Source organism: Phocoena phocoena, chromosome 16 (assembly GCF_963924675.1).
Source record: "Phocoena phocoena chromosome 16, mPhoPho1.1, whole genome shotgun sequence".
Classification (NCBI taxonomy): domain Eukaryota; kingdom Metazoa; phylum Chordata; class Mammalia; order Artiodactyla; family Phocoenidae; genus Phocoena; species Phocoena phocoena.
The window spans coordinates 73828831-73851591 of NC_089234.1; the positions used below are offsets into that span (position 1 = coordinate 73828831).

Genomic DNA, 22761 nt, shown 5'->3' on the forward strand with positions numbered 1-22761 from the left:
TAGCTTCTTTCTGAAAGATTAGTTCAGTAAAATCCAAATCCATTCAGAAATAGGAGGAAAAGATACATTATAATTTTAAAAGAGTATTACACTTAAATACACATTCTATTAACAAGGGTCACTGCTGAGACTTAATATCTTCATATACATAAAAGTTACGTAACTAAGGGCTTCCCTGGTGGTGCAGTGGTTGAGAGTCCGCCTGCTGATGCAGGGGAGACGGGTTCGTGCCCCGGTCCGGGAAGATCCCACATGCTGGGGAGCGACTAGGCACGTGAGCCATGGCCGCTGAGCCTGCACGTCCGGAGCCTTGTGCTCCACAACGGGAGAGGCCACAGCAGTGAGAGGCCCGTGTACCGCAAAAAAAAAAAAGTTACTGAACTAAATAAGGCTACATATTTCCCTATGTACAGTTATGGATGGGTCCACATGCACATCAAACATCCACAATCTGTGTTCTGTAGCACACTGACATTCACACATAAGTCCTACATACTACAGGACTCTTCACATGTGTTTAATGATGTCACCTGGTTATTCAATTTATTTGTGCTTTTTAAGAAGCTCCATATATCTAGATATTTGCAGGTTTCTTTAAAAGAAAAACAACCACCTTGTAATCAGATTTCTGCAACATGACTTCTAGTAAAAGTGTTACCCTAGGTACAGATTCTCTTGGAATTTTTGTTAAAAAGCTTTCACATATTTAAATACTTATAAAGGTTCTATACTTTATCACTGATCTGACATTCACCAAAACATCACTTCTTGATAAAACCTTCCATATGTGTTTCAGTCTTTGTGATTATCCCCTTTTACAGTATTCTAAGTCCAACTGATATAAAAAGATTTCTGAATGGTCAGGATACTGATAGGAATCTCTCACTCATGTGAGCTTTTGGATGTCTAAATGATGGCTACCCTGACAGAAATTTCCTTACATTCATTTACTTACAGGATTTCTCTCGTATGGTTTCTATGCTGTACAATAAAGTATGACTTCTGAAAGAGAGGTTTCCCTCATGTTTTACAATTTGTAGTGTTTCTACCATCTAAGTTGTCTGATACTTAGTGAAAGTCTGAAATATGGTAAAAATTTCTCCCTAAAATATTTACAGACTTTCTCTCCATGATGAAAGACTGTGGCTGAAATTTTCCCATACTGATATTTCATAAGGTTTTTGTCTCATGTAATTACCTGATTATTCTGAAGGATAAATTCAGACAGAAGAACTTCCCAATTTATACTCTTTATAAGCTTTTCCCTTTGTGTGTGTCTTCTGATGTGCAGTGAGTTTTGATTTCTGGAAAAAAGTTTCCTTACACTCCTGACATTCATAGGGTTTCTCTCCTGTGTGTTTTCTCTGATGTATGACAAAATGTGATTTCTGAGAGAAGGATTTCCCACATTCTTTACATTCATAGGGTTTCTCTCCTGTGTGAGTCCTTTGATGTAATCTGAGGACTGAATTCACAGAGAAAGATTTACCACATTCATTACATTCATAGGGCTTCTCCCCTGTGTGTTTTCTCTGATGTTTAGTGAGGTCTGATTTATAGTAAAAGTTTTTTCCACATTTATTACATTCAAAGGGTTTCTCCCCTGTGTGAGTTCGCTGATGTACTGTTAGGGCTGACTTCTGGTAGAAGCATTTCCCACATTCCCTACATTCATAGGGTTTCTCTCCCGTGTGAGTTCTCTGATGAGTTTTGAGGTGTGAATTTCTAGAGAAGAATTTCCCACATTCCTTACATTTATAGGGTTTCTCCCCTGTATGTGTTCTCTGATGTACTGTGAGGTGTGATTTCTGGGAAAAGGATTTCCTACATTCCTTACATTCATATGGTTTCTCCCCTGTGTGTGTTTTCTGATGTACCATGAGGTATGCCTTAACGTAGAAGAACTTCCCACATTGAGTACATTCATAGGGTTTCTCTCCTGTGTGTGTTTTCTGATGTTCCATGAGGTGTGGCTTCTGGTAGAAGGATTTCTCACACTGATTACATTCATAGGGTTTCTCTCCTGCATGAGTTCTCAAATGTCTACTGAGAGATGACAGGTGGTAGAAAGTTTTCTTACATTCTTTACATTCATAGGTCTTCTCTCTGGTTGGAGTTTTCTGTTGTCTTGTGAGGTCTCCATTCCGAGAGACAAATTTCCCACATTCACTGGGTTTGTCGTTTGAATGAGTATGCTCATGTATTATGAGGACAGACTTCTGGCAGAAGGACTTTCCACATTCATTGCATTTATAGGATTTCTCATTGGTATGAGTTTTCTGATGTTTTGTGAGTTCTCCATTCCTAGAGAGAAATTTCCAGATTCATTAATGTATAAGGCTTTTTTTTTTTTGGTCTGCTGTGTATATTTTCCAAGTAACTCTGAGAACCAATTTCTAGAGATTTTTCCAATATTCATTAGATTCATAGGGCTTCTCCATTGTGAATATTCTATGTTGAAATACATTATGGCTTAACATTTGGTAGAAGGAATTTCACTTGCATTATAGGTCTCTCAACTGCCTGAACTCCACTTTGTGTAATAAAGCCTCCCTTATCATGTAAGTAAGAAGAATCAAAAGACTGTTGCAAAGTTGTAATCTCCTGATCTTGAATTATAAACAAGGTCTCTATTATGAAACAAGGCTTTCCCATTTGGATTATGTTATTTGGAATTTTCTCCAGTGTTAGTTTTTTCACATTTATTATTAACTAGTGCTCTCTCACTTCTAGTACCCCCATCAAGACCCTTTCTTACGAAGCTTCTAATCTCAAAATTGAATTCTTGAACTTGCCTTGAATTTTTAGCTTGGCTTTCCTGGTATCTTGCTCCTTGGTCATGAGTATTCCATAGGTCTTCTACAAAGGAATCCAAAATTTAATACCGTATAAATCTTAACACATTATTATGGTCATAGGGTGGATTCTTAGGCTTCAGGCCAATATCCTCAAATGAAGGAACTCTCAAGTGCAAACTTCCTCTATCTCAGTGGTTTAGAAGAAACATAAATAACACTAAAAACTGCTATAGCAGAGGGGAAGGGACCTGGTTATAAACCCAAGTATCTTTGACACTACAAATATGATCTTAAAAACCTGGAGAAGGTTAAGCCAAAAAATAAAAAAAAAACAAAGAATAGGGAGCAGAGAACAAAGGACATTCAAAGTGCTGCTGAACAGTAATGTGAGACACAGAGAATGCTCTGAGTCCATTAAGGACAATGAATAGTAAGTAGGGTGAAAATAAAAATTAGTAGACAACTGTGTTCACTGCAAATATCAGAGGAAAGATTAAACTGGATGAAAGAGCTAAAGTATAGGGTCTTTACCCACTCAAACCTAGTTTACTGTGTTAGGATTCCTAGTAATCAGTAGACTATAAACTTCCACTTTATTTCTCTTTACCCATAATACAACAATCTCGATGCCAACACTAAAGTGACTTTCTCAAAACATCCATTTCCTAACGTTCAGAGGAAAATTCCGCTCTGTCTAGTTGGCTTAATTTTTGCTGGTTCAGAAGACCCAGAAACACATACATCCAAAAGGAAAGATTAAAGAAAAGCAGAGTGCAAGCCATCCTTATAACAGAACGAATTCCCAGTTGTAGCACCAGAGATTTTCAATGCTGACCACCAAATACTGCATCTCCAAAAGAGAGTTACCTATGACTCAACACTAGTTTTATTCTGCTTTCACATCTTAGCTCCCACATGTCTGCTTCAATTTGCTGCCTGATCTTTAAAGAGTAATTATTCAACATTGTTCTAGAATCTTTATGGACCTTCATATTTATTCATCTTTAAATGCTTGAAAGAAAGTGAAAGATTATGAGCAGAGGCTTGGGGTTAGAATTTCATGGCATTTGTGGGGAAAACATAAAAAAAGTTATTTGATAAGGACATGTACAAGGTTAACTTGGATACTCATGACATAAGATCTTACATATGAAAGACATTTAAGAGAGCAGATGAAATGAAAATTAGCATGTGTTTTGGGGCCACAAGGAAAAATAAGAATCAGGGCTTCCCTGGTGGCCCAGTGGTTAAGAATCCGCCTGCCAATGCAGGGAACACAGGTTCGAGCCCTGGTGTGGGAAGATCCCACATGCCACGGAGCAACTAAGCCTGTGCACCACAACTACCAAGCCTGCGCTCTAGAGCCCGTGAACCACAACTACTGAAGCCTGCGCGCCTAGAAGCCCATGCTCCGCAACAAGAGAAGCCACCACAATGAGAAGCCTGTGCACTGCAACCAAGAGTAGCCCCCGCTCGCCGCAACTAGAGAAAGCCCGCGTGCAGCAACCAAGACCCAACGCAGCCAAAAGTAAATACATAAATAAATAATAAGATGCAGTAGGCAATAAAGTGCCAGACTAGCTCTTGACAGAAAATTAGGTGTATTTTGTATCTACTCCGAAATAATATAACCGATGAAAGGCATAATGATTTGTAAACTGATTTCAGAGTTTAAAGAGAGAATAGGAAATTAAAATGGGTGCTGAAAAAACTAAGGCATTTTGTTGTTAATGAAAGGAGGAAAATGCCATTTGACAAAATTTATAAGACAGATTTTAAGATTATAGTTGCATACTTTAATGGCAAGTAGTAACTGGGAATTCTAGAAAAAAGACAAAATGAAAGTTTAAGTCAAAGTTAGTATATAGGGAAGAGAAGTAAATCTATTTAAAAAATGTCAAGCAAAAGAGGGAATTTAGATGGAGAACGAAAACTGGAATTGTGATTTATGTTGCTTACATATGCAGATCAAGTATCCTCAATCATTTCCAAAAGTACAGGGCATTTAAAAAAGAGATTCCTGAAAAAAAAAATTTCAAAAGTCAAAGGCACCAACCTCCTCACAGGTTATAATTTCTAACTTACCAGGGTACTTCTGACGTGGAAATTCTACTTCTAATATCCATGGCTCTTTTCCTTGCTTCAACTTGAAGACTGCATTTGGCTTATTCACACAATAACCTATTAATAGAAAGATAAAGAAAACAATACAAATTGCTTGGAATACAGCAACTCTGAAGGATAAGGAAGTGCAGTTTAGGAGCAGAACAAGGAAGGTCCCACACAGGCTTGGCAAATTTAGATTGTATCAGTGGAGTGCATGGGGACACACACATTTTTCTGGTACCCAAAATGGATTCATCAACTTTGACCCCTAAAACAAAGCTAGTATTCAACGCTATAGGGGACTTAACAAATTCCAGTAACTGAGAAAGGAAATGCAAACTACTGGGAGCTACAGATAGGGAAGATTTCCTCACCCACTGAGATGAGGTGACGATAGTTCTCCTGCATCACCTCCCTATACAGGGTCCTCTGAGCAGCATCCAGCAACTGCCACTCCTCCTGGGTGAATTCCACAGTAACATCCTTGAATGTTACTGGTCCCTGAAACAACGTATTTCAGTTAAAACTGAAGCGATCAAAATACAGTACCATCAAAAAGACATGTGAACTGTTAATGTGCTAACTATAGTATTTATTCTGCAGTTAGATATATTGCCACCCTGCTTTATACATATATAAAATATTTGTTCAGTATATATTTACTCAGATATCACTCCATGCCTGGAACTCTGCCAGAGATACAGAGATGAATGAAAGCTTTTTTTTTTTTTTTTTTTTTTTTTGTGGTACGTGGGCCTCTCACCGTTGTGGCCTCTCCCGTTGTGGAGCACAGGCTCTGGACACGCAGGCTCAGCAGCCATGGCTCACGGGCCCAGCTGCTCCACGGCATGTGGGATCTTCCCGGACCGGGGCACGAACCCGTGTCCCCTGCATCGGCAGGCGGACTCCCAACCACTGCGCCACCAGGGAAGTCCCGAAAGCAACTGTTCTTGTCATCAAGGAGCTTACATGCTGACAGGGAGGCAAAGATTAAATTCTTAAATGCAATATGCATAGCAGGTGCTATGACAGAAGTATGTACAAGATGAAAGATGGTCACAAAGGATGGCCAAGATGGTGGAGAAGGAAGACTCTGAGCTGAGCTCCTCCCACAGGCACACTGAAATTACAACTATTCACAGAGCAACAATCTCTGAAAATTATCTGAAGAGTAGCAGAAAATATTCCCCACAACTAAAGATACAAAGAAGGAACCACAGTGACATGGGTAGGAGGGGAAGAGACACAGTATAGTCAAGACCCACACGCCCATGTAGGTGACCCACAGATGGGAGGATAACCAAAATTGTAGAGGTTGTCCCCAAGGCGTGAGGGGTCCGAGCCCCACATTGGGCTCCCCTGCCTGGGGGGTCCTGCACCAGGAAGACGAACCCCCAGAACATCTGGCTTTGAAGGCCAGTACGGCTTGAGAGCCAGAGGACTGTAGAAAACAGACTCCACTCTTAAAGGGTGCATGCAAAAATCTGACACGTTCCAAGTCACAGTGCAGAGGGAGTAATTTGAAAGGAGCCTTCCTCAGACCCACTTGCTGACCTTGGAGAGCCTCCTGGAGAGGGAGGAGGCAACTGGAACTCCCCCTGGAGACACAGACACTGGCAGCAGCCATTTTGGGAGCTTGTTCTACCATGAGGACACTGGTGCTAATAGGGACCATTCTGGAGTCCTCCCTCTAGCCTATTAGTGCTGGAGGCTTCCATGCCCACCAATGGGTCATCACCAATCCAGGACACTTCAGGCCATGCAGCCAGCCACGTTGGGTCCCATTCCAGGCACCCCACAGGCCGTGCAGCTAGCCAGGCAGGGACTCAGCCCCTCCCAACAGTGGGCCGGGAGCCACTGGATGAGGCAGGGCCTGGCTTCCAACAGGGCTGAGGGTCAGCCCTGCCTACCAGTGTGCCCACAATAGTCGGCCCCGCAACAAGGAAGGATTCATGTAGCCCACATATAGGGAACCCGTAGAGCTTATAGCTCTGGTGATCACAGGGGAATATACTGCTGGGCCTCAGAGGACATCTCCTACATACGATTACTTCTCTAAGATTGAGAAATGTAACCAACCTACCAAATGCATGGAAATAAAAACAGAGGATTAGGCAAAATGAGGAGACAGAGGAATATGTTCCAAACAAAAGAACAAGACAAAACCTCAGAAAAAGAATTAAATGAAGTGGAGATAAGTATTCTACCCTATAAAGAGTTAAAATATCTTTTATGAATATAAAGACGAAAACCTTTAACATATTACTAGTAAATCAAATCCAACAAAATAAAAAAATAAATTATAATCTATACCATGACCTTGTGTGATTTATCCCAGGAATGCAAGAGTGGTTCAACATACAAAAGTCAATCAATTACAGTAATAGAGCAAAGGGGAAAAAGTAGAAGATCATTTTAATTGACTCACAAAAAGTGTTTGACAAACTTCAACACTCTTTCATGATAAAAACACTCAGTAAGGGCTTCCCTGGTGGCGCAGTGGTTGAGAGTCCGCCTGCCGATGCAGGACACGCGGGTTCGTGCCCCGGTGCGGGGAGATCCCACATGCCGCGGAGCGGCTGGGTCCGTGAGCCATGGCCGCTGAGCCTGCATGTCTGGAGCCTGTGCTCCGCAACGGGAGAGGCCACAACAGTGAGAGGCCCACGTACCACAAAAAAAAAAAAAAAAAAAAAAAAACAACAAAAAAAAAAAAACAAAAAACAAAAACAAAAAAAAACACTCAGTAAACTAGAAATAGAAGGAAATTCCTCAAAATGATAAACAACATTTTAAATCCACCTCTACCCCAGGTAATAGCATACTCAGTAGTGAAAGACTGAAAACTTTCTCCTTATGACCAGGAACAAGTCAAGGATGCCTGCTTCTGCCACTTCTAATCCACACTGTACTGGAAGTTCTAGCCAGAGCAGTTTTACAAGAAAAGGATATAAAGGCACCCAAACTGGAAAGGAAAAAAAAAAAAAACTATCTCTATTTGCAGATGACATTAATCTACATATAGAATATCCCAAAGAATCCACAAAAATGAAAACTAATAGAGTTCATAAACAAAGTCGGCATGTTGCAGAATTATAAGATCAACCCACAAAAATTGGTTGTGTTTCTATATACCAGTAATGAAAATCCAAAAAAGAAATTAAGACAATTCCATTTAATGTAGCACCAAAAAGAATAAAATACCTAGGGATAAATTTACTCAAGGAGGTGTAAGACTTATACACTGAAAACTGCAAAACATTGCTGGAAGTATTAGAGAAGACCTAAATAAAAGAAATGACATTCTATGTTCATAGACTATAAGATTTAATATGGTTCAAGTGACAGTACTACTCCAAGGAATCTACAAGTTCAGTGAAATCCCTAATAAAATCCCAATGACTTCTGCACAGAAATGGAAAAGCCAATCCGCAAATTCATATGGAATTGCAAGAAGTCCCTAATAGCCAAAACAAAATTGGGAAAGAAACAAAGTTGAAGGACTCACACTTATTTCAAATCTTACTATAAAGCATCAAAACAGTGTGATTGGCATAAAGATAGACATATTGTGCAATGGGATAGAAATGAAAGTCTAGAAATAAAACCATACATCTATGGCCACCTGATTTTCAACAAGGAAGACAAGACCATTCAATGGAGAAAGAATAGTTTCTTCAACAAATGGCACTGCGACAACCAAATGTCCACATGCATAAGAACGAAACCTGACCTCTACTTCACCCCATATAAAAAAAAATTAACTCAAAATAGATCACTGACCTAAATATTAAGAGATAAAACTCAGAAGAAAACATAGGAATAAATTTCCTTACCTTGAATTTGGCAATGGATTCTAGATATGACACCAAAAGTACAAGCAGTAAAAGAAAAATAAGCTGACTTTATCAAAATTTAAAATTTTTATGGGGACTTCCCTGGCGGTCCAGCTGTAAAGAATCCACGCTTCCAATGCAAGGGGCGCAGGTTTGATCCCTGGTCAGGGACCTAAGATCCCACATGCCATGTGGCGTGGCAGCCAATGAAATTTTATATATATATATATATATATATATATATATATATATATATATATATAACTTGTATGCATCATAGGATATTACCAAAATAGGAAAAAGACAACTCACAGAATGTAATATAATATTTGCAAATCACGTATCTGATAAAGGTGTTATTATCCAGAATATATAAAATATACTTACAATTCAATAACAGAAAAGATAACCCAGCCAGAAAATGGGCAAAGAAATTGAACATACATTTCTTTAAGTTATACAAATGAGCACATGAAAAGATGCTCAGCATCATTAGTCCTTAGGGGAAATTCAAATCAAAACCACAATTATACCACTTCATATTTACTATGATGGGTGTTTTTTTTTTAAAAAAAAAACAGAAAATAACAGGTGATGGGGAGTTGTGGAGAAACTGTAACCCTTATATATTGCTTGTGGGAATGTAAAACGGTACAGCTGCTGTGGAAAAGTTTGGCAGTTGCTCAGAAAGTTAAACATACAAATACCAAACAACCCATCATACTTGTACACAAAAGTTCACAGTGGCACTATTCACAACAGCCAAAAAGTGAAAACCACCTAAATGCCCATCAGTGGATGAACAGATAAACAATTGTGGTATAAACATACAATGGAATATTATTTTGCCATAAAAATTAAGTATTGATACATGGTATAGGGTGAATGAACTTGGAAAACATTATGCTAAGTGAAAGAAGCCAAATAGAAAAGGTACATATTATATGATTCCACTTATATGAAATATCCAGAATAAGTAAATGCACAGAGACGGAAAGTAGATTGGTAATTGCCAGAGGCTAAAGGGAGAGGGACTAGGTAATGATTGCTTAATGGGAATGGGGTTTTCTTTGGGGATGGCAAAAATGTTTTGGAACTATATGTTGTAGTGGTCCCACAACATTGTGGATGTGCTAAATGTCACCTAACTGTACGCTTTAAAATGGTCAATATTATGTGAATTTCACTTCATTTAAACCAACAAAACCTTCTAACAAAGAAATCTTCAGGTCTCAGTGGTGAATTCCACCAAACATTTCAGTGGTGAATTCCACCAAACATTTAAGGCAGAAACAATACCAATTATATGCAATCTCTTTCATAAAACAAAGAGGAGAGAACCGTTCTCAATTCATTTTATGAAGCCGACGTTACCCTGATACCCAAACCTAACAAAAGGATTATCAGGAAAGAAAACTACAGTGGTGGCTTGCACCTGTTTGTACCAGATCAAGAGTGCTGATTGTCAAATTTTGGGCAATTGATTAACAGCATTTTGTAGCTTGAAATTAGCCCTGGCAGGGGTATTTATACCATAGAAATTGGTAAACAGTACAAACCAGATTTCTCTCCCAGTCCCCAAAATCTGATTAAACATTTACCACCATAGTGACTACCAACCAATATCTTTCATAGTTATAAGTACAAAAATCCTCAACAAAATATCAGCAAATCCACTACCTGATTTCAAGACTTATTGCAAAGCTATATTAATTGTGTTACTAGCAAAAGGATAAACACACAGATCATTGGAACAAAAACAGTGTCCAGTAATAGAACCACACATATAATTTTGATAAAGGTTCAAAAGAAATTCAGTGGATTAAGGATAGTCTTTTCAAAAAACAAGTGCTGGAACAAATGGATTATTAAGCCAACTCCAGACTTTCACCAGTCTTTTCTTTAATGTCCCTTTATCTATTCCAGATCTAATTCAGGATACTATATTGCATTTAGTTGTCATGTCTCTTCTGGTTTGTGACAGTCTTACCTGTTTTATATGACCTTGACAATTTTGATGAATACTAAACAGATACTTTTTAGAATGCCCTTTAATTTGGATTTGTCTGGTGTTTTTTTTCCCTCTTGATCAGACTGAGATTTTAGGTTTTGTGGGAGAATAACAAAGAATGCTTCTTATCACAATATATCAGGGGGTACATGATATCATGGGTGATGTTAACCTGGATCACTTTTTAAGGTAGTGTTTGCCACTTTTCTCCACTGTAAAGTAACTATGTTTCTTTTTCATAGTCTATTCTTTGAAAGCAAATCACTAAGTCTAGCTCATAATCGAGAAAGGAGGGAATAAGCCCCACCTCTAAGAGGGGGCAGAATCTAGATATATTACTTGGAATCCTTCAAAGGGCTCTCTTTTCCCATTTATTCAATCATTTACTTATATAAGTATGTTCTCAAATATTTAATGCTTTGGGTTAGAATCCAATACCATGTTATTTACTTTGTTGCTCAAATTGTTCTAGCTTTGCCATGAGAAGCTCTTTTGGGTTGGTGCCCATGTTCATTTGACATGTCCCCATCACCCTGTTTTTGAGCACTTCCTTAATTTCTGACAGTACAAAATGCTCTGGACTTATTTTGTACTACCCTTGCCTCAGCCCCAAAATCAATCAATTTCTCCACGGAATGCTGGTTCCTTTTATTGTAGAAAGATAGTTAGAAACCAAGATCTGTGTGCTGGGTTTGCTCATGGCTACTGAGGTGTCACTGCTTATAGGCCCTTTCAGCAGACAGTTAGTAAATGTATGTTTGCATATTAACTCATGTGTATACACATATCTTTAATTATTTCTGTATCTATCGTATACATGCTAAGTTGATATGTATTAAGATAACATATATACATTTGCTTTTCAATAAATGGCACTGGAAATAATGGGCATCTATATATAAAAATGAAGCTTAGCCAATAACTTATACTTTATACAAAAATCAACTCAAAACCAATTATAGACCTAAATATGAAATGTTAAACTCCAAAATTTTTTAGAAGAAAAGTCTTTGTGACCTCGAGATAAGCAAAGACTTTTTAGAAATGATACCAAAAGAAACTAAAAAGAAAAATTTGGAGTTCATCACATGTTTGTGAAAGACACTGTTAGGTGAATGAAAAGAGTAGCCACAGATAGTGAGGAAAATACTTGAATATCACAAATCTAACAAAGCATTGTACTTGTATCCAGAACATATAAAGAACTCTCAACATTAAGAAAACAACCCAATTTAAAAATGAACAGAAGATTTGAAGACACTCACAAAAGAAAATATATGGATAACAAACAAGCACATCAAAAGATTTTCAGTATCATTAGTCATTAGAAAAATGAAAATTAAAACCATAATGGGATAGCAATACCTACCTATCAAAATGACTTAATGAAAAAAAACCCTGAAATACCAAGTACTGACCAGAATGGGAAGCAAGGGACTTCCCTGGTGGCTCAGTGGTTAAGAATCTGCCTGCCAATGCAGGGGACACGGGTTTGAGCCCTGGTCCGGGAAGATCCCACATGCCGCAGAGCAACTAAGCCCGTGCACCACAACTACTGAGCACGCGTGCCACAACTACTGAAGCCCGTGCGCCTAGAGCCCGTGCTCCGCAACAAAAGAAGCCACGGCAATGAGAAGCCTACGCACCGCAAGGAAGAGTAGCCCCTGCTCGCCTCAACTAGAGAAAGCCCGCATGCAGCAACAAAGACCCAATGCAGCCAAAAATAAAGAAATAAATTAGACAAAAACAAAGGAATGGGAAGCAAGTGGAACTCTGATACATTGTGGTAAGAATACAAGCTACTCAGGAAAACAGTTTGGCAGTTTCTTATAAAGTTAATTATAACAGGACCATATGACATGGTAAGCACATGCCTAGGTATTTACCCAAGAGAAATTAAAATCTGTGTACACACAGACATCTGAATGCAAATGTTTATAACAGCTCTTTTCATAATTGCCAAAAAACCCCAGAAACAACCCAAATATTTTTCAGCTGGTGTTTGGGGTATACACATACAACTGAATATTATTTAGCAGTAAAAAAAGAACTACTGATACATGCAACAGCATGATCGAATCTCAAATGCGTCATGCTAAATGAAAGTAGGTAGTCTCAAAAAACTACATACTATGTGATTCAATTTACATGACATTCACGAAAAGGCAAAACTATACAGATGAAGAATAAATTGGTGATTGCTAGGAATTAGTGATGGGGAGACTACATAGAGGGAACCAAGGAAATGCTGAGGTGATTAAACTGTTCTGTATCTTGACTGTGGTGATGATTACATGTCTTTATGCATACGTCAAAAGTCATTGAAATGTACATCCAAAACAAGTGAATTTTGCTGTAAGTTAGAAATAAAAATAAAAACAAAACTAAAACCACTTCACACCCATGACACACCCATTACTACTCTCAAAAAAAAGAAGACCCAAAAAACAAAGAAAATCAGAAAATATCAACTATTGGCAAGGATGTGGAGAAACTGGAGCCCTTGTGCATTGCTGGTGGGAATGTTAAGTGGTCCAGCCACTATGGAATATAGTATGGCAGTTCCTCAAAAAAAATTAAACATAGAATTACCATATGATGCAGCAATTCCACTCCTAGTTATGTATCCAAAAGAATTCAAAGCAGGGACACAAACATATTTGTACACCAATGTTCACAGTAACATTATTCACAATAGCTACAAGGTATAAGCAACCCAGGTGTCCATCAACAAATGTAAACAAAATTATGTACATTACATAAGCAAAATGGAATATTATTCAGCCTCTAAAACGAAGGACATTCTGTGACATGCTACAGCATGGATGAACCTTGAAGACACTGTTCTGAGTGAAATAAGCTAGGACAAATACTATGTGATTCTACTTATATAAGGCACCTAGAGTAGTCAAATTCATAGAGACAGAAAGTAGAATGGTGGTTCCCAACATATGGGGGGAGTGGGGAGTTAGTGTTTAATTTGTGCGGAGTTTCAGTGTGGGATGATGAAAAGAGTTCTGGAGACGGATGGTGGTGACAGTTGCACAACAATGTGAATGTACTTAATGCCACACAGCTATACATTTAAAATTCGTTATAATGGTAAATTTTGTTATGTGTATTTTACTACAATTAAAAGTAAGTCAACTATACTTTAATTTTAAAAAAGAAAAATAAAAAAAACTACAAAACACTAAAAATAGCTATACAAAAGCATCAAATATTAACTTAAGCACTAGAATTTGAGAGGTAAAGATCCAAGAAAAAAGTGAAATTAATTATGATGAGTCTTATACCTCTGGTTAGCATTTTCAGGGCATTTTCCAATTTCATAGCCAGGGCAAAAATGTAGAGCAGAAAGCAGCTCAGAGCCAGCATCTCTAAAATAAGCATAAAGAAAGAAATTCTGAATAGAAACAAATTCTGAGAAGCAAAGGAGAAGTTGATCTTAACCTTAATGAGAACAAGCCTCTAACCTAGTGTTTTCTAAAATCAGAGATCTGAGAATCCAAAGGTGAACAAAAGATAAAATTCAGAAGAGACAAATATTTCAAAAGACAACAGAAAACCACAACTTATTTCATTCTTGGGGGCAAGTAGGGAAGAGAGGAAACTGGTTCAACTTTTAACAAACTTTTAATGTTTGCTTATGGTCTTGTGTGATGTATTAGCATCCCTAAGACCCCTGGTCACAAAGCAAGTCAACACCAACTTGCCTTTTGATACTACCTGGTGACTGAGTGGGAGTTTCATATTCAAGAGGTCCCCAAACATAAGCTTAGTATTTGTAGAACTTTTTTTTTTGTTGTGGTCGTGCTGGTACGCGGGTCTCTCACTGCTGTGGCCTCTCCTGTTGCAGAGCACAGGCTTGGCATGCACAGGCTCAGCAGCCATGGCTCATGGGCCTAGCCACTCCGCGGCATATGGGATCCTCCCAGACCGGGGCACGAACCCTTGTCCCCTGCATCAGCAGGCGGACTCTCAACCACTGCGCCACCAGGGAAGCCCCCTCTGTAGAACTTTTTTACTTCCTATCAAATGTCTCAAAGTGGTCAGTTTGTTTTAAGTTGGGGAAGCGGTTTCTGGAACCAAAGGAAAGCTCCATAATTTATATGGATGCTCTGAAATACAAACACTCACCATTTTCCCCCCACAGGCCTTTACTGAGTGCATGGCCACAACCCTCCAAAGGCTGGGAGCAGAGCACCAGGGCAGGAAGAGATGTCTCTGGTACTTAAAGCTCTACAGGGCAGCAACTCCTCAGTCACCCAAAAGAAAAGCTGGTGGCTAAGCTAAAAGCACATCAGTGGAGCTTTGGTGGTGTTCACAACCCAAGCCCCCTGAAGGGAAAGCCTTGATACTGCCCTCAATCATGTGAAGCTTGGTGGTGAACAGTACCTCACTAAAGCCCAGGGCCGTCTCAGCTACATATCTGACTTAGCGAGCAGACAGAGGAAGGGACGTGACTTTTTCTGGAGGTATTATTTACTTCAATCCCTACTGTACTTTTATACATAATGTCTAGCAATAATAAAGAAATAGGAGACATGTAAAGAGGTAGAAAATTTTGATTCATACTGAAGAAAGGAGCCTATTGAAACAGACCTACAGATTAACCTAGATGTTGGGATTAGCAGATAAGGATTTTAAAGTAATTACACTAAAACTAAATAAATAAAACCAAATGACCTAGTGAAGAAAAAAATTGAGAATATAAATGAAATGATGCGAAATCTTAGCAGAGAAAGAAAGACAAAAGAAAAAACAGGAATTTTTAGAACTGAATGATACAATATCAGAAGTGGATTCTACAGGCTTATGAGTGAAGAGAACTGACAGAGCAAAAGAAGGATGCCATGAACTTGAAAACAGTCAGCTCAACAGAAATATCCAAACTAAAGGACACACACACAAAAAACAACCCAAACTGAACAGAGCATCTGAACATTTAGGACAATATGTACATATTTCAACACTGTGTAATTGGGATTTTAGAAAGAAAAAGAGAATGATGCAAAGAAACTATCTGAAGAGTGAGTTCCAAGAATTTTAAAAAATGATAAAAGGCAACAACCTACTGGGCATATACCCTGAGAAAACCGTAATTCAAAAGGAGTCATGTACCAAAATGTTCACTGCAGCTCTATTTCCAACAGCCAGGACATGGAAGCAACCTAAGTGTCCATCAACAGATGAATGGATAAAGATGTGGCACATATATACAATGGAACATTACTCAGCCATAAAAAGGAACGAAACTAAGTTATTTGTAGTGAGGTGGATGGACCTTGAGAGTCTCATACAGACTGAAGTAAGTCAGAAAGAAAAACAAATACCGTATGCTAACACATATATATGGAATCTTAAAAAAAAGAAAAGAAAAAAATGGTCAGAAGAACCTAGGAGCAAGACAGGAATAAAGATGCAGACCAACTAGAGAATGGACTTGAGGATACGGGGAGGGGGAAGCTTAAGCTGGGACAAAGTGAGAGAGTGGCATGGACATATATACACTACCAAACATAAAATAGATAGCTAGTGGGAAGCAGCCACATAGCACAGGGTGATCAGCTTGGTGCTTTGTGACCACCTAGAGGGGTGGAATAGGGAGGGTGGGAGGGAGGGACAAGCAAGAGGGAAGAGATATGGAGATATATGTTTATGTATAGCTGATTCACTTTGTTATACAACAGAAATTAACACACCATTGTAAAGCAATTATACTCCAATGAAGATGTTAAAAAAAAAAAGGCAACAACCCACAAATCTTTGTCATCCTTCAAAAGGGATAAATGCAAAACAAATCATGCCTGTGTGCATCATGGTCTAACTATTGAAAACTAAAGATAAAATGAAAATCTTAAGCACAGAGGAAAAGAACACATTATATTCAGGTGGGTAACAGTAAGATGAAGACTAGCTTCTCATCAGAAACAACAGAAGCCAGAAGACAAAGACATCCTAAAAATGCAGATACAAAGAAAACTCTCGATAAAGTTCTATATCCGGCAAAATATCCTTCAAAAACCAAGGTGAAATAAAGACATTTTCAGAAAGACCAGCCAAGTAAATTTGTCACCATCAGTGCTGAAATAATACATGAAATAATAAAATGAGTTGCTTAGGCTGAAGGGAAAAGATATCAGAGAGAACCCCAGACCTGTAGGAAGGAATAAAGAGCTCCCAAAGCAGATATGTACATAAACACAAAAGAGTTTTATTTACACACACACACACACACACAAACACACACATGTTTCTTTAAAAGATGAATACTGTTTAAAGCAAAAATAACAAGTATTGGGGGTTAAAAATATATGTATAAGTGAGATATAAGACAAGGACCACAGGGTGAGGAGGCTGTAAAGAGAATTATACTGATAAAAGTTTATTACACTGTTCATGAATACAGTATTTGAAGACACCATTATTTTAATGGTGCATGTTGTAATCTCCAGATTCAGCAATAAGCAAAATAACACACACAAAAAAAGCTTCAAAGTCAATAAAGGAGATACAGTGTAATACACAAAATACTCAAATATTCAACCCAAGGGAAGTACAGTAAATCTAATTAGGATAAAAAGAAATATAGATATAAACATACTAGGATAAAAGAGATCTTAAAAAGCAGCTAGCCCAAAACACAAATTTATTTCAAAGGTGTGACAAGTTAACAGGTGAATTTTCAATAGTACCAGTAGAAGACAATGAATGCTTTTCAGTGTTTTAAAAGGTAAGAACTGTCAACCAGTATTTCTATACACAGTGAAAAAGCTCTTCGTGGATATTTCATATAAAGAAAACTGAGAATTTTCCACCAGCAGACCCTCACTAAAACAACAAGCAAGCAGAATAAAAACAGTAACTATAAAGGATGTTTTCAAACAGCAGAAATTGATGGCAGCAGAACTTGAGAGATGCAAGAAGGAATAAAAAAGACTTTCTAATCTGGCCAAAATGCCTTAAAAAATCCAATTATCTGCACAAAATAAATTTTTCCAAGAGTAGGTAGTGATGACTGTACTTAAAACTACTTCAAAAAACAAAAAGGCTCACTAGTTATTTCTTTTGTTCCAGACTGACCACTCAGCAGTTAATTACAGAGCATAAGGTAAGAAAAACATCATGTGCCACACCTGAACAAATGCTGGATAAGGAAATTTTCATATATAAGGTATAAATGAGTTCAAGACTGACCAAAGCAGAACCATAGAATAGGTTAAATTTTTCTAGAGTCTCTTTCTTTCCACCATCAGGCCTAAAGGCTATGATCTCTAATTAATAATAGATAATGTCCACACTGAAAATTTATGTTATAGTCATAATAACAACACTTCAGAAGTTGGCTGTGAGAATTATGTAAGATAAACTACGTCAAGGGCTTACCAAAGGGCTGGGCATTTAATTAATTGCTAAATATGCTATTTTGTTTTTAAAAATTAAGTTTAAAAAGCAAAGAAATGGTTACCACAGAATTCAGGATTCCTTTTCTCTGGGTAATGGTGGGATGAGATTAAGGAAGGGCATACAGGGGCTTCAAAAGTACTAGTAATTTTCATTGCTTAAGCCAGATATGGGATACAGTGGTGTTACTTAATCAGTATTCCCTAAATTATACATATACATTATGTACATTACTTGCATAAAGTATGATTTTTTAAATATTTAATGAACCAATAAAATCAAAATTCATGTCTTCTACAGCCTATAAAGTCATATACATTCTACTCTCTTCTACCTCTTTACCTCTTACTGTTCTCCCCCAAGTTCACTTCTCTCTAGTTTCAGTATCCTAAATACTGTTTCTGGAACGTGCCTCAGGGTGTATGCATTTACTATTCCTTCTATGTAGTATGCTCTTCCTCCAGATTTCTACCTGGCTGTCTCTCATTTAATTCAAGATATTCCTCAAATATTACCTTTTAGAGTGGCATTCCCTAACCAACTTATTCCCTGTTCCTCACTTCTAACACTCTGTCCTCTTAAACTGCTTGAGTTTGCCTCTGAGCAGATACATCAGAAATATTACTCAAATGTTGACACATTTTATTATTTAATATTAAAGAATCACATTTGTTAATATCCTTACCAATCTCATCAGAAAAGTCTTTAAGTATCAGCATTTGTCAACTTCACAAGTTTTCCAACATTCTAATTTTCACTTGAAAGCTCAACTTTTAATATTAGCAACAAATACTAAGTTATTTTCCTTGAAATGACAGGCTCACATCACTCATTGTTGAGAAAATGTTTGAATACCATGTGAATACCGTAGTTTGTCTGCCAGTTGCTCTTTCACATAAAAATGATATTCCATGAAAAAAAGTGGCTAGGTGAGCTCACAAATCAATCACACAAGTGCTTTTCCTCAAGACAACCAACCATCATACTTCAGTATGCCGCAAAAGTACTTTAGGTGAACTTGCCATTTCATCCCACTGAGTATTAAAAAGATGTGTACTCAAGGGTCAAGATTTAATAACATTAGGAACTTTTACTGTTTCATCAAAGATATCCTTAAGTAAAGGTAGCAGTTTTTTTACTACTGCAGAGGAAGACAAGGTCATTGGTGTCATCATCCTGATGTATGCCAGATAGGCAGCAATCTATTGCTTTTACACCATCAGTGCTAATGTCCTCAGTGTAAAAGGCAATTTGCATCCTGGTATTATGTTTTGACTTCACAAACCCTCGGAAAGGGTCTTGGGGCTCCCAGACCACACCTTGGAATTGCTGTTGTATTCAAACAGTATTTTCCCTGAAGGTGATTTTTAATGATTTCCACTTTTCTAATTTAATATATGGGCTCTCGTTCATAAAATTCACTGAAAACACACACAGAGTGAAATAAAGTTAAGAGGTAAATAAATGACTCACCCGGAACTTGTTCATTTTCTGCTGCTATTGGAAAGTATAGAAACTATGAAGTCAAAACAGGGAAAGTTGGAAGACAGAAGTCATAAGAGACCTTATCTTGCAGTCAGGAATCACCTGTGAGAAATTTACATACAACATTTTAGTAAAAGATAAACCTCTGGGAAAATGTCTCTTTGAGCCATTAGAAGGAATAGGAAGGACCATGAGAAAGGAGTACCCACCTGTCCACTGGTGACTCTCATATAATCTTGATGAATCTGGGACATTTTTGAATCTAAACATTTCTTTCCTATTGGCTGTTTTGAAAATTATATGTCCATTACTAAATAACACAAAAGAATATAAAACTTAAATGTCCAATAATAGCAGATTAGTTAAGCAAGGTATATAATATATATCCAAAGTATGGAACCCTATGCTGACATCACAAATGATGTTGAAGAGAAACATCTATTGATATGGAAAATCTTTTAAGTTACATGTCATAACAATTTTTCCTATTGATACTATAAACCCCACAAGGTTAGAAAGTCTTCAGAGCTCTTGAAAATAAGATGTTTCATCTCTCTAAATTTCAGTTTCTCCAGAATCACTTCTCCAAAAACCCTATTTTGACTAAAATATGGTACAGTGACAGGGAGGCTTCAGTTCTATGCTAAGCTCTGCTATTAACAAACCTAGTGACTATCTTAGTTTCTATGTTATTATCTTTTTTTAAACATCTTTATTGGAGTATAATTGCTTTACAATGGTGTGTTAGTTTCTGTTGTACAACAAAGTGAATCAGCTATACATATACATATATGTCCATATCTCTTCCCTCTTGTATCTCCCTCCCACCCTCCCTATCCCACCCCTCTAGGTGGTCACAAAGCACCGAGCTGATCTCCCTGTGCTATGTGGCTGCTTCCCACTTATGCTATTATCTTTAACATGAGAAGGAATTAGGTAATTTTAAACAATCATGCACTATTCTGATTCTATAAGTCTTCATTCAGTACCACAAATCCAACAGAACCCCAGAATTCACTGTCCCCTCCAACCCTGGGCTGGGGCCTAGAGTAAAATGTTAATTAGGCCTTGATGAATTCTGACATGGCCATCTAAACTGTTGACACTAACACAAATATAACTTCTAAAATAACAATTTGGCACCATAATCCCAAAATAGGCACTTCACATGGGGAGCAAAAGGTGCCAGATGCCGAGGTCCTTCTCATATGCAGAAGAAACCACTTCCCTGGTGCTTACATGATGCCTACTTACTAGAGCCTAGATACACCATCCAATCAGAGGCATTATGATATCACCTTCATAATATGGAGCATGGATGAAATCGCAGTTTTCATCTTTAAAAAAGTCTGTCCCATTTCCCCTCTGGCCTGGATAGGATTCTCAGCTTCTCCAGTAAAACTTAAAATTCAGGGTTTCAACTATGGTTTAAATTCACATGTGTAACAGTCATCTGGGTATCGAGACAGGTTAGAGAATGCAGGAAAGGCCTTAATTAACCTTTTACACAGGAGTTTTAAGGAAGCCTCAAGAATTTTTGAAAATAGAATACTACATTGTACAATTAGGTCCACTACACTCTACTCTGGTGGTGCTCAGGGACAGTCACTGGATTAAATACAACCCAAGCCTGTGGATTTTAGGGTGGAAAACAGCATGAGATACAGAGTAAAACAAATCCCTGCTAATGATGGCTAAGCCAGTTATCTCTCTGAACCTTCGGTACTTGTATTTATTAAAATGGAGGTGGTAAATACGGATTCAAAGGATGGTCATGATGATTAAGATGATTAAATGAGCCAATAATGAAAAGAACAGCATACCTTTTAATGAGAAAAGCAGCTCACCTTTATTGAATCCTTAACGTACTTTATATACACTACCCTACTCAATACAAAAAACGACCCTAAAGGCTATTATAATTTTACAGATGAGTATCCGAGTCGTACCCAGATTAACCTGCCCATTTACCGGCGGGCGGTGGCCTTAAGCCCGAGCCCCTCAGGCTTTACAACCCACATCTCCAACAGCCTGCGCCGCCCACGCGCCAGCGCCGACGTGACGGGTTTGGCATCCACGTCACAAACGGTTGTTCTCGCGCGCGTACGTCCCGCTATAAGCCCGGCGCCCCAGGCCTCCTCCAGCCGCCCCTTTCACGCAGGTCGAGAAACAAGGCTTCTGGGGAGGAACCGCACTGCGGACAGCCAGCCTCCCCGCCAGGCCCCCTGCCTGGCCTCTTCCCCAGCCCTCCTCGGAGGCCAGTCCGGCGCTCAGAGTCGGGGTGGGGGGCGGTGGCTGCCAGGGTCTCCGACTCGGCGCGGCCGTGGAGACCGGCTTCCCCCTGCCCCCGGCCTAGCACCCGCACCGAAGCCTCCGACACACCTGCAGGGGCTCGGCCTCAGCTCCCGACCCGCGCAGGTTCCAGGCCCCGCCCTCCGCGGCGCCGAGCAGAGTGGAGGCGCCTGAGCCCTCTCCCCGCCGGGGAGCGAGACGGAGAATGGCGGCTGCTGAGGGGCGGTGGAACTGCTCATGCGCGAAACACTCCCGCGCCCCACGCAGGCACTGCGCGTCCCGGGAGGCTCCCGGCGCCTCCACTTCGGATGACGTCACGAGGGTCGGCTTCTTCCCGCGGTCCGAGTGTTTTCTGCTGGCCCGGTCCTTTCCTCACTCGCAGCGGTAACGGATTAGAACTGGCCACCCGCTTGAAAGCAGGAAGCTACCTTGAGGTAGTGCGATGAATATCGATAGTAATCGAAAGGTAGTACTCGGAACTAAGTACAGTAGTACATTCAAAGAATAACACCCTGTAACAGCTGACTTTATTTTAGGAGTATTAGCTTTCAGAATTATGGAAATGACACATGAAACGTGATGAAAACATGAATAAGCTAAAACAGAAGACGAGTCGCACACATCCCACTTTACAAAAGGAAAAAACCTCGCTTAATGTTAGGTGCACACTCTTCTGAGATTTTTACTCAAATTTTACGCTAATGGTATATTTTGACTATTACTTCACTAAGGAATATATACTGAATGTATGCTGATTTTCTGATCTAACTTTATGACATCAGTTTACTCTGGGCCAACAATAGAAATGTTTCCTCTCAAGGTAATGACA

At 38.8% G+C, this 22761-nt stretch overlaps 1 protein-coding gene across 1 annotated transcript; it reads right to left on the reverse strand.

The window, feature by feature from the left end:
* Nucleotides 1-819: 819 nt before the first annotated feature.
* On the reverse strand, nucleotides 820-21672 carry ZNF25 (zinc finger protein 25). The gene is made up of 6 exons (XM_065894702.1): nucleotides 21488-21672; nucleotides 19629-19742; nucleotides 5279-5405; nucleotides 4884-4979; nucleotides 2796-2859; nucleotides 820-2304 (listed from the first exon to the last, which is right to left on the reverse strand). Exons 2-6 carry the CDS (start codon nucleotides 19641-19643, stop codon nucleotides 1221-1223), a joined length of 1386 nt encoding a protein of 461 aa, XP_065750774.1. The 5' UTR covers nucleotides 19644-19742; nucleotides 21488-21672; the 3' UTR covers nucleotides 820-1220.
* Nucleotides 21673-22761: the final 1089 nt, after the last annotated feature.